Source organism: Amblyomma maculatum, chromosome 4 (genome assembly GCF_055883805.1).
Source record: "Amblyomma maculatum isolate TAMU_Amacu chromosome 4, ASM5588380v1, whole genome shotgun sequence".
Classification (NCBI taxonomy): Eukaryota; Metazoa; Arthropoda; class Arachnida; order Ixodida; family Ixodidae; genus Amblyomma; species Amblyomma maculatum.
Window position 1 is genome coordinate 65,397,848 of NC_139347.1, and position 11,152 is coordinate 65,408,999.

General features: G+C 41.6%; 1 protein-coding gene across 2 annotated transcripts; it reads left to right on the forward strand.

Annotated features, from left to right (window-relative positions):
- On the forward strand, positions 1–11,137 carry LOC146191276 (coiled-coil domain-containing protein 43). 2 transcript variants are annotated; one of them, XM_084601784.1, is made up of 5 exons: positions 1–208; positions 306–402; positions 508–652; positions 1,101–1,198; positions 5,041–11,137. In XM_084601784.1, exons 1-5 carry the CDS (start codon positions 29–31, stop codon positions 5,226–5,228), a joined length of 708 nt encoding a protein of 235 aa, XP_084457910.1. In that variant the 5' UTR covers positions 1–28; the 3' UTR covers positions 5,229–11,137. The 2 variants fall into 2 exon arrangements, with proteins under 2 accessions (XP_084457910.1, XP_084457911.1); XM_084601785.1 differs by having other exon boundaries at positions 2–208; positions 1,101–1,186.
- The last annotated feature ends 15 nt before the right edge of the window (positions 11,138–11,152 follow it).

The following is an 11,152-nucleotide window of genomic DNA, read 5'->3' on the forward strand; positions in this document are numbered from 1 at the left end:
TTTAGCAGACAGCAGGCGGAGCAGCGAGATGTCCGCGGTCAGCATGGCGGCTGTCCACGGAGATTTCGAACTCTGGCTGGCCGACAAGTTGCGAGCCTTAAACATTGACCCAGATGTGTTTGGGAGCTACATTACAGGCATCCTCGAAGGGAACGAGACGGAAGATGAGAAGTCCGAGGCTCTTCAAGGCATCCTCACGGAAGTTTGCGTAGGGATCGCATGCTTCGCGCGAGCTTTAGTTCAATGAAAAAAAGAGCTCCCTTTCCCCGCTCACCAGCCTTATTTTGTCATTTCTCTGTCAACAGGAGGATGCTATAGGCAACGTGAAGGACGAAATATTTAACAAATGGTCAGAGTGTAACGATCGGCCCGCTGAAGGTGACGTGCGGGTGGATGAACAAGGTAGCATGTGCGCTTCCCGGTTGGCATGATGAAACTGTCTCTATTGAGGCTGATCAGAACGCCGGCCGGTTTTTCATTGACGCGTGGCGTTTTTTAATTGTCCAGGCAAATACAACGTCGAAGCGAAGCTTGTGAGTCTCATGGAGGAGCAGGCCAAGTCCGTGGTTGCCGAGAAGAAACAAACTCTTGAGGAACAAAAGTTACGTCAGGCTATTCTTGCCCAGTACGGCGAAGTTTCTGATGGAGAAGAGTAAGTTCATGCAGTTGTGTATTGTCGAGCTTTCAGTGAACATTGATTCGAAGCGAATACTAGGTTGGTTTCTACGGATCCTTCGATGTAAGCGTCGTAAGGCAAGCTTAATTTGTTTCTGATCAGCTAGACGTATTGAGCAAACAGAAAGGAGTGCGGTGCGCGTGTGCATCTATGTCTGTGGCACAATGATATAATTCAAGTAATTGGTTTTTAGGAACGCGAAGCATTCCAACAGCGCATGCGCATTAGTTTTAGTGGCATCAGTGTTCAAGCATGCTCGCAACTGCGAGCTTATCATTATGCAGCTGCATGCATATGTCTTCACAGAGAAGTAGCCGAGTCAAGGGGAATTTTTCGCAAAAAAAAAAAAAAATGCATTTTATATATTTGTTCATGCCACAATATGATGGGTTTGCAGTTCGACATTATTTGATGATTCATGCAGGGATGTTGTTACCAAGTCTTCAGCTGAGCCAGTAACCAACCCTGCTGCAGCTGGAGCAACTCACAAGGAACATTATGCTCCAAAGCGTATCCTTTTGGGTATGTCTACAAGTATCAGTTCCATCCATTTATCCACGGAGGATCATTGTTATTTGCCAGCCATATATCGCATGCCTGTATATAAAGTTGGAAAGCTGGAGTTTTTACTGTAGTGAACAACTTCCAGTACTTCAAAAAATGCTTCGGCGCGGCAGGCAAGGACAAGACGTAGAAAACACACCACAGGCTCTCTGTGGTGTGTTTTCTACGTTTTGACCTTGTCTGCCGCACCGAATCATTTCTTGAAGTATGGATCACCGGCTGGCCTACAAAACAGCCCTTCTTAACTTACAGTAATATTGTTTGCACGCATGTTCGAAATTGCTACATTTTCCATCAGGATGTACATGTAAAGTGCATATTTTGGTGGCTCAGATGGACTAAAAGAAAAGCCTTCACCTGAATGATATATATTACATAACATAATGGATATTCTTAGTTAAAATATTGGATTAGATTACATGATCTATTGAATATTTGTAATCTCTGAATGTTTGCCTACTCAGAACTTGAGCACGGTCACTACTAGTTCATCAAGACCTGGTGTGTGCCTAGCTGAGGTGTGTTCTTATAGTGTCATAGCCACACACTCCATCTCACTGTACCCATGGCTGTAAAAAAAATGAAAGAAAAGAAAAAGAAAGCCAGCTTTAGCAAACATTGAGAGTATTATAACTGGAACTGTAACCTTAAAACATTTTCCGCCAGTTCTTCTCTACAGCATGTTTGATAATGACCTTAAAATCTAAGTAATAACCACTCATCAAGCTACCTTACCTGAAAAAAAACATGAAACCAATGTGATATGTCTTGCAGATAACAAGCTTTCTTTGCTTCATAGTTTACTGCGATCTTCCTTCATGATGTGATAGCATATTCATTTGTTCCTTTAAGGCCGTAGGGCAGATTATAATAATAAAAAATAAAGATTATTGCTTTTTTTTAAATCTCGAATACTGAAATTATTTTGCACAGCACTAGAATAACTAGTTTTTAAAAACCAAATTACATGTGAGGACTTATCTTTTTTCTTCCGCTTACATTCGCTCCCATTTCTCGGATAAAAAAGGGCAGCAAATTGAACAGCCAAAATGGGAATTCTAAGTGCAGCTGGTTGCCCAAGAGCCATTGGGTGAAACAGAAAACGTGCAAGGCATGTTTGACTGAACACTGGCATATTTTACTCTGTTCTTGTCTCATGTGGTTGTGTTATTTCTTCATTACTCTATGCTTAGATTGAAATGTTTGTTTTGCTTTTGCATGTGCGCAACACTGTCTGGACTACATACTTCCAGATGTTGACTATTGAGCCAGCAGTCTCTGTCAAGAACTGTGATCAAAACACCCTCACAGCTGGTGCACGTGTAACCTGATAATGAAAATATTTTTTTTGCACGAATAACACTTAGCTACAAGTTCTTAGCGCTATTAGCTTTCCTATTTTTCAGCAACCACCTGCAATCAGCCTAAATTTATCGGAGACTGATGCCACAGATAAACCTAAAATGTCAAGTCCCTTAATAATGCCCTTCCTTAGTGTGCACTAAATAATACTTCCCTTTTGAGGTACATCTCTGAATTGTTATCTCAGACAGAGATATTACATTCAGTGATGGCAGCGTGCTGATAGCTAATGCGCTGAAGGCATTTGGGATATCATCGATGTGCCGCAATTAGATAAAGTTGTCCGACATGGACTGATGCCTAAAGTGTTCACTTCAAGAGGTGCAAAACAGATTACAAAGGTGTTTACACAAAGCGAAAAGCAAGGGAGCATAAAGCTTATAATTTTACTAACAATGTAACTTTGTAGTTGGCTAAACAGATGTTTTAGTGTATATATTGTTTCTGGCCAGAAATTGATGCTGTTTTTATCTTCGACCTTAAATTTTGCCACGAAGAGTTCTTGACGAAACCTTCTATAATAAGTGCATAATCCAATGAATCTGCATACAGCTTTATTGTTGGCAGGCTGCAGGAACTTAGCAATAGCAGTTTTCTTCTCTGGGTCATGTCGTGTATTTTACATTTCACCCACTATTGGAAAACGGGATGAGGTAGTGCTGATATTCTCCCATCTTTTATCTGCACAGACACAACGGCACCGGGCCAGAATGGTCCAGGTCTCCTGCATACTTCTCTTTCCTGAAAGAGCTTTAATCTGAATAACTGCAGAAAACATGTGGGTGCAGAAAAAGATTACAGAAGGGGCAAATGAGGGCTAAAGGTAACAGTAACCGCAACCAAGTTAAAAGGAGAAGATATGGGGAATAAAATAGAACATGATTGAGCTAAGAGCAGTGGTTGCCGAGAAAAAAGGCTTTAATTTTGCCTTAACATGCGAGAGGTGGAGAGGATACTTTGTGCTGTTAAAGGAAAACTGCAATGACATTTCACTTTGGGGAAATATCGCTTCGGCTATGTTGCCTCTTAGTGTAATCGTCAAGTCTTGAAATTAGTCCTAACAACATTATATGCTCCTGAGGAAACTAGTTTGGTGGTTACAAGCGTTTCAGAAATCGTGTAGCAGACGACACGTGCACCTGGCGGCGTGTCGCAAAGTTAAGCGACTTATCGGATGTGATGTAGAAACGGGCTCTCAAAAACCGTCCTCAACTTAAGACCATTGCGAGTGAATGGTCCACGGATGATGTGCAGCAAAAAGCTAGAGCCTGAAACGTGGCTTGGAGGTCCCAGATTTGTTACAGTTTTCACAATTTCCGCCGCGATTACTATTGCCGAAATGTTATGCAACTATCGAAGGCATGAACCACCACATAGAGTGCAAGAACGTATGTCGCATGCGAGTCCGAGGTATGGAAAACAGTGCTACACAAATTGCAGTCCATATGAGTGGTTGCATTTGTTGACAGTGATGTAAATTCATTACACGAGCATTCGCATCCCTCACAATGCCTGAACAAAATGCGAACCTATTTGCTGAGGTTTCTACAAGGAGTAACAAGCTGCCTAATTGCAATGTGTGCAGTGCCTGCACGTCCTGTTGTGCCCCTTTCTAAATCGTTCTTAGTAATGGACACCCCTCTCTCGGTTCTAAAAAAGATGGTTTTTATGAGCGATTCCTGAAACACTCGCTTCAATTACGAATGCCATATTTTGTTTTCAGCGGTATCTCTTGACCTGTTTTACTAGAAAATGCTTCTTTTAAGGAGCAGAAAGCTTTGTTGCAATTTGCCTTTAAGCATTTTAGCCACGCAAAGAAAGATGTTCTTAAATATAAAGTTTGGATAGGAGACACAATCATTTGGTTGGGTGTGGTATATTCCATATGCTGGCATGGTGCTTGCAAAACTAGCATTCACAGTACGATTTACTGATGACGTTGCATATGTATCTTTTGCAATGCTGATTAGAGTAGGAAAGGAAACCTTTTTTCTTCCGTGTCTAAAAGCCATGGTAATCAATGGAAAGTAAGAAAAATTGCTGCACTATAGTATATTTTAAAGCTAATATATATATATATATATTTTTTTTTTTCGCATCATCATCTGCAAATGAAGTCAGCTGCCACAAAACATTACAGAATGCCAAACTGAGGTGTTGCAGGCTTTACTGTTAAGTGTATAATAGCTTGCATGTCTGACGCTAATTTTATTTATTGTTCCCTCTCCTGCTCTTGCCTGAAATAATGCCTTGTGGCGCTGTAGGTATTTAAAATTAATAAATAATCCAAGTAGAAGCCCAGAATAATGCAAAAGTTATGTTTCAGCAATGCATGCATTGCAACTCTGGTGCTCCACACTTTGAGAAGTAGCTAGGTACCACATTCTTGAAAGCATGCATATTTTCACTTGACCCACCGCCCACATGCAACGCTGCAGTTCTTGCTCGGAACACAAATGCTGAGCACGTCGCACAGGCCGAAAAAGAGAAGAGAGAGCAGAGCAAGCAGGAGCACGAGCGGAAGAAAGCCCAGGACAAGCTTAACCGTGAGAAGCAGAAGCAGCAGGCACAAGACCGCAAAGAGAAAGAGCGCAAGCGCACTCAGAAGGGCGAACGGCGTCGGTAGCATTGTCACTACCCTCCATATTCTTGTGACTCCTTCCTTTCCTCATGGACCGTGTGTTGAACAGACAGTAGGAACTTCCCATTGGTGCATGCAGGAGAAATGTTAACGCAGGCACACTGGGGACTGCAGCCACAGGATTAACATGGCTGAGTCCATGAAGCATGTACAGCCTGTCTTGAATCATGAGCAGCTGCATTCTTGTTACTAACAATTGCCATATTGTGCCCATCTGCTCACTTTGTTGTGAATAAATCCAGAAGAGGTTATGGCAGCTAATTAATGCTTTGCTGAAGCAGGTTGAATTGAAACCGCCAGAGAACGCTGGTCATTTGATCCACAAGGGGCATAGTCGGTGGTGCTTGTGGTTGTGACCGTCGTCAGTTCCTTAACTGCTGTGCATTTAGGCACGTGCGTTGCCAGTGGCAGCCTGAGTTTGCATTTCTGTCCTCATGCTGATTGCATGTGTGTTGTTTCTCGTCTATCCCCAAGTGCCAGTGTACCGAGGCCTCCCCTCCGAGAAACGCTTAGAGTAGGTGCCCAACTTTTGATGTTTTGTATTGCGCTATCGTTTGACATTCTGCCATTGAAGATGGTGAAAAGTACTTAGCCTTCAGTTTGCGATCCCTCTTTGCATTGTTTGAAATTTTCAGCAAGGGAACAAGCGATCTCTCTTGCTTTAAACGCAGGTAGCCTTAGTTGCCCGAGGAGGAATGCTTTGTCAAGTGTGTGCAGTTTTTGCTTTAGCGTAATGCACTTCAATATTAATACTCGAGATTTTTTTCGAAATGAGCAAAATCTAAAAGTTGGAGCTATGCAATTTACTGCGACTGTAAAAAAAGGCTCTGTAACGTTTGGAAAATCAGCACGCAAGTTATATTTAAAATAAAAAATGACCCAGGTACCAGTTGCATGCAGACTGCCCCATAGGAAGGACTGCTTTTAGTGTAGTTTTCGTTTGTTTCTTTTCCATATCCTTTTTTATTTTTTGCTTCTGTAACGCCGCAGTGTAGTGTAGAATGTAGAGATTGGTGGATACTGTCAACCCAGAAGATTGACAGCAATGACATCATTAGCCCTGCTGCACTGAACATTATCATATAGTTGGGCTAGTTGGTACTGGCCTCCTGGATGCATTATTTCTAGTGGAATGGCAGAGGGACAAAGAAAAAATGGGACTTGTGGTTGTCCTGTCATTTTGTGGCCTGTCTGCATCCACCATTTTGTTACCGATTGTAAATTTAGGATGCTGCAGTAAAATAAAACGTAAATTCTAGATCCTGTACATTCTAACTATACTCCCGAACCATTTTTTCTCTCTATGCAGCCAAAGCTACACAGCCAAAGCGCATCAGTTCACTGCGCAGAATATAGTCCCTTCGTAAATTTCACGGATCGTGCTCTGGAATATTATACCATTACTGAAATACTAACGTTATTATATATCACAATTGTACTACAAGGCAAGCCTGTACAATTTTAGTGCATCTTAATATCACTACTGTACACCGAGCAAACAGGATGGCTGCGCCATCTGTCGAGAATCTCCCGAAGAGTACGCCGGCTGCTTTCGCAATGCGCTTGTTTTGGCAACCTACGCAGCGAGTGATATTCATTAACCACAATTCGTGCTCACTTGGGCCTTGAGTATTCTATAGAAAGTCATTTCTGCATTGTTGGCGGCTTGAAAACTATAAATTCAAGCAAAGAGGGAACTGAAACTGAAACCGTAACTGAGGCCAGACGTGCGAGAACTAAATGGCGTAGTAACACAGTGATGGAAGCTCCACCCCCGTAAACTTGGTTGCATAGCCACAAAACGCTGTACGAAAGTATAGCGCACACCTCCCACTGCTGTAGTGGGAACGTAGAAAAGAATGTCGTCACTATTGTACTCAAGTCCAAAGCCTGTTATTCAAACTCGCTTGTTTGTGTTGATAAAGCTATGCAGTGCTCCTGATTGCTGACAGTGAAACATCCTTACCTTTTTTTCTGCTTAATTCGCAGCACAATAATCGTTCTTTCAAGAGCAGAGATCGAACTAACAAGTAAAAGTAAAGCGTTTGGAACAATTATTTGCATAATTTTTCAATAAATGGTGGCATAGAATTGATTTTGTATGTAAATAACATCATATAACAGCTTGAACAGTGCTACAGTGTATGAGGATAAACAAGTTTCCTGTTTTCCAGAGTTCCTGCTTAGGCAGATTAAGCTCATTAAAAAAAGCTAAGACACCTCTCTGTTGAATCTGGTGGACTTGAAACGGAAGACACCAAAGGATGTTAATGTGTGCCTAACATTTCATTCGTGTCACTGAAATATTCTTGCAAGATAGTGCCCACGTCAGGACGCTCGACTGCTGGTCTCGAGGATGCGATTTTGATCTTGGCCGTAGCCACCGGAGCTGCCCGCAGCCAAAGCACCCGTGCGCCATACGATGTCGATGCAAATTAAGGAAGACCAGATGATCGAAATTTCTGGAGTCCTCCACCATGGCGTCCACCATAACCTGAGTGGCTTTGGGACATTAAATCATATAAACTAAAACCAAACAAAAAAAAGGCTCATAATGCTTGAAACAGAATCATCTTTTGCTCATAGAGATTGGGTAGGAGCTTTCGGTCATCAAAGAGAAGTGGATTCTGTGACAGAAGGTCTTGCAGTGTGATGTAATTCAACATCGACTTCGCGACATTCTTGCAAGGCTTAGTTATGAACTGTGCATATTCTGTTGTCTCTGATGCAAGGCATGGCTCATTGACTAGATGGCTTTGAATGATAATTGCTTGGCTGGTTTCTGCTAGCAATTAAAAAGGCACAGCTTGCACTACACTTTTTTTTTTTTTTCATAACAATTGTGTGTTGTGGCCAACACCAACCTGCCGCTTTTGGAATGAACCTCTGAGCCATGGTGCAATGATTATCTGCAATGTGGAGAATGTGAAGTGGCTATGCCAGACTAATTACCTATACGTGGGTAATTGAAATATGCCAAAAGGAATGGATAAAAAAAAAAAGCAGGCTCCTCGTGAGGTCTGGAATCGTCTAAATTAACAAGTCTGTGCAGAATTTAAAGTTTTTGCAGTTCATAAGAAAGCCCTTTCAGCTGCTTTTAATCATCTCGATCTGTTATAGGGAATGAATGTTAGTGTCACTTTACCTGGACATCATGTCGTGCCTCAAAGGCATTGTGTCCCTTTTTTCTTGTGGCATTGTTGAGAACAGGCTGTATTGAGCAGCCTGTGTAGGATTTTCAGATGGTGCTCATAAAAATCATTATAGCTATTACTTTCCAGGCTGCCAGAAATAAGAAATTTATAAAAATTCGGTGAACCTGTGTTCAGCTGCATGCAACAAGCGACTTCTTCCTTGTAGTAATAGACACCTCTTGGTATAGTCGTGGATCTCGTTACTTAAAAGCTGCAAAGTTTCCAGTTTCAATGAATACATATTGATTAAGTTCAAGATGCAAACAAATACATTAAAAAAAGTTTCAACTTGATAGCTTCGCTTGACAACAGGATTTGGTTCACAGAATTGGATCTCAGTGCGTCATGGGAAATGCACACTCTTGGTACCTGTGGCATCATGGCATGCCTGAGAACGCAAATTTTGAATGACACATTAGTATTTTTCTTGAACAGGTACAGAAGCACCCTCTACTATTTTCGTGAATTTACCACAAAGGATTTGCCTTCTTCTACAGCCCTGCTGTCACACTGCCACCACTGGTACGAACAATGTGAGCAGTTGTTGACAAAGTGTGCGTTCACTCGTTGCTTTTTTTTTTTTTTTTTTTGATGCAGGAATGCATTTATGTCTATGGCTTTCAGCATTCGTCATATCTCTGGTGCTGGGGTTGAGTACAGCTGTTTTCTTAGACCTAGATTCGTTTGCATTAGCAAGTACTCTCACCTTTACAAGCATGCACTACGCTCATGCTTGCAAAAAAAAAAAAGTACAGTACTATAGTAGAATAAAAGATTACCCACGTTGCATTGTTTTTATTGGCGTTCTTTATACATGGCTGCACAGTGAAAAGGAAAGATACGTGTAATTGTTGCCTGCATTGACAGTCAACGTAGTCAGCATCTGATCTTGTAGCATTAAGTGCATTCCTGCAGAAGTCCAGTCCGCCATTAGTGCGCATGTGACTGCAAGTGTTATACAGTCCTTGAGTGTTTGAACATGCTACTCTTTGGAACTGGCAAGTGGGGATTGTCTTGTTTTCTCTGATGAGGCAGGTGCGATGCCAGTGCACTGAACAAACTGTCAAGTTTGCTTTGGAAGATTATTTGCGATTCTCTTGAACAGCCTTGTACAAGACACCCAACTTTAACCTCATTGTGCTAAAGTGAAGCTGCACCCTGACATTTTTGTGTCTGTTGGCGCTCTATAAAAATTTGTGGAGTGCATAGCATTCATTTGACAAGAAACAAGGCCATTGCCACCTTTCCTACCAAGACAATTACTGGAGTTAGGTATTTTGTTAAACCAGTGTAGAACATGTAGAAAGTGTTGCTAGTCACTGTATGTTTCAATTCTTTTGTGTAGCTTGGGTGCTGTTATACTGTTGTAGTAGCAGTGCACATGAATGTTTTGAAGCTTCTCTTCTCCCATTGCTGCCAGCTATAACAGTGATGCTTTTTCGTGCCCTCAGGCCTTCATATGCTTCATTTTTACTGTGACTTGGCTTATGAGTACTGTTATTCATTGTAGTTCTCAGGCTGTCCAATTATCTCAACCATGAGCATTGCTTTGACAAATATTCACTGTGTGTACAGCTTGCACAGAAAATAAGCTTTCACCATGCATTTTTGTGGCAGCAGATGGTATCCTCAGTACCAAAAAGAAATTGGGTTGTCTCTCATAAGAGTTCAAATTATAGGCACTGCACACGAATAAAAAGAACGCTGATTAGCTTTATAGTAGAAGTTCTTTAGTTGATCTTTGATGCCTTTTTCCAGAGCGTAGCTAAAAGAAGAATGTACTTCATGAAAGAGAGCAGGCCATCGTCTCCTGCTAGGGCAGTTTTTTGTGTCTTTTCCTTTATCATATCAATGTTCCATTCTAAGCGTACAGTGCACATTTCATCGCTTATATACTCAAACGAATGTACACATGCGATGAGGTGGCAAGGCATTTATCGAGCATGTTTAATAATTCCAGGCCATCTATGCATGTGCAGAGTCTTGAATATACATTCAGCATGTGTACATTCAACCAACTCCAGATGCATGCTTGCTCTAGTGTGGTGATGTGGGACACTGGACTAGATAGGCTGTGAGAAGACTAGGAGGATAGTTTTGAGTTGTTAGTGCTACAGCCAGTTGCATGGCTGACATGGCAGAAAATGTTTCTTGTTGGCAGGCAACTTGCTTTGGATCTGGTCTAGCAAACACGTAGCCACGGTAATGAATGGGGGACAAACCGCTTTAGTACTTGCAGGGTTTCGTAAGCTAATTAGACGTGCTTGTGTGTTACTATTTTGTTCGTCAAAAGCAGACACGAGAAACCTCCAAAATTATCCACACCTCTTAATTGGATCACACTATACTATACAACACTTACAAACCTCCCGTGTCATGCACAAACTCTACTCATGGCATCATTAGTGGAACCATACTTTTCTCTCCGTTCAGTTCTTTTTGTTTCCCTAGCATTTTTTTGCACGGAGTGAAAAGCACAAAAACAGTAAACCTTTTAAGTGAGTTGTTGCTATGTAGCAAAATGTGATATCTTGTTCGAGAAAGGGATTTCCATACTATAAGCTGATGTTAGTACTCCGCAACTTGTTGTGTTGCATGCCGCCTGTCCCTGGTTCTATAAACGTTACTGAAAATTGTGTGTGCTTACAGCAAGTTTCTGTGGATGCCACAAATAAAAAAAAATCTTTTGAGGTTGTGACAGCAGGCTCTGTTCTT

Bases quoted from the DNA above. Each gene is read 5' to 3' on its own strand.
- LOC146191276 (XM_084601784.1), top strand. From the start codon at position 29: ATGTCCGCGGTCAGCATGGCGGCTGTCCACGGAGATTTCGAACTCTGG. The intron at 209-305 runs GTAGGGATCGCA...CTCTGTCAACAG, and splicing joins GCATCCTCACGGAAGTTTGC to GAGGATGCTATAGGCAACGT. The intron at 653-1,100 runs GTAAGTTCATGC...TGATTCATGCAG, and splicing joins GAAGTTTCTGATGGAGAAGA to GGATGTTGTTACCAAGTCTT.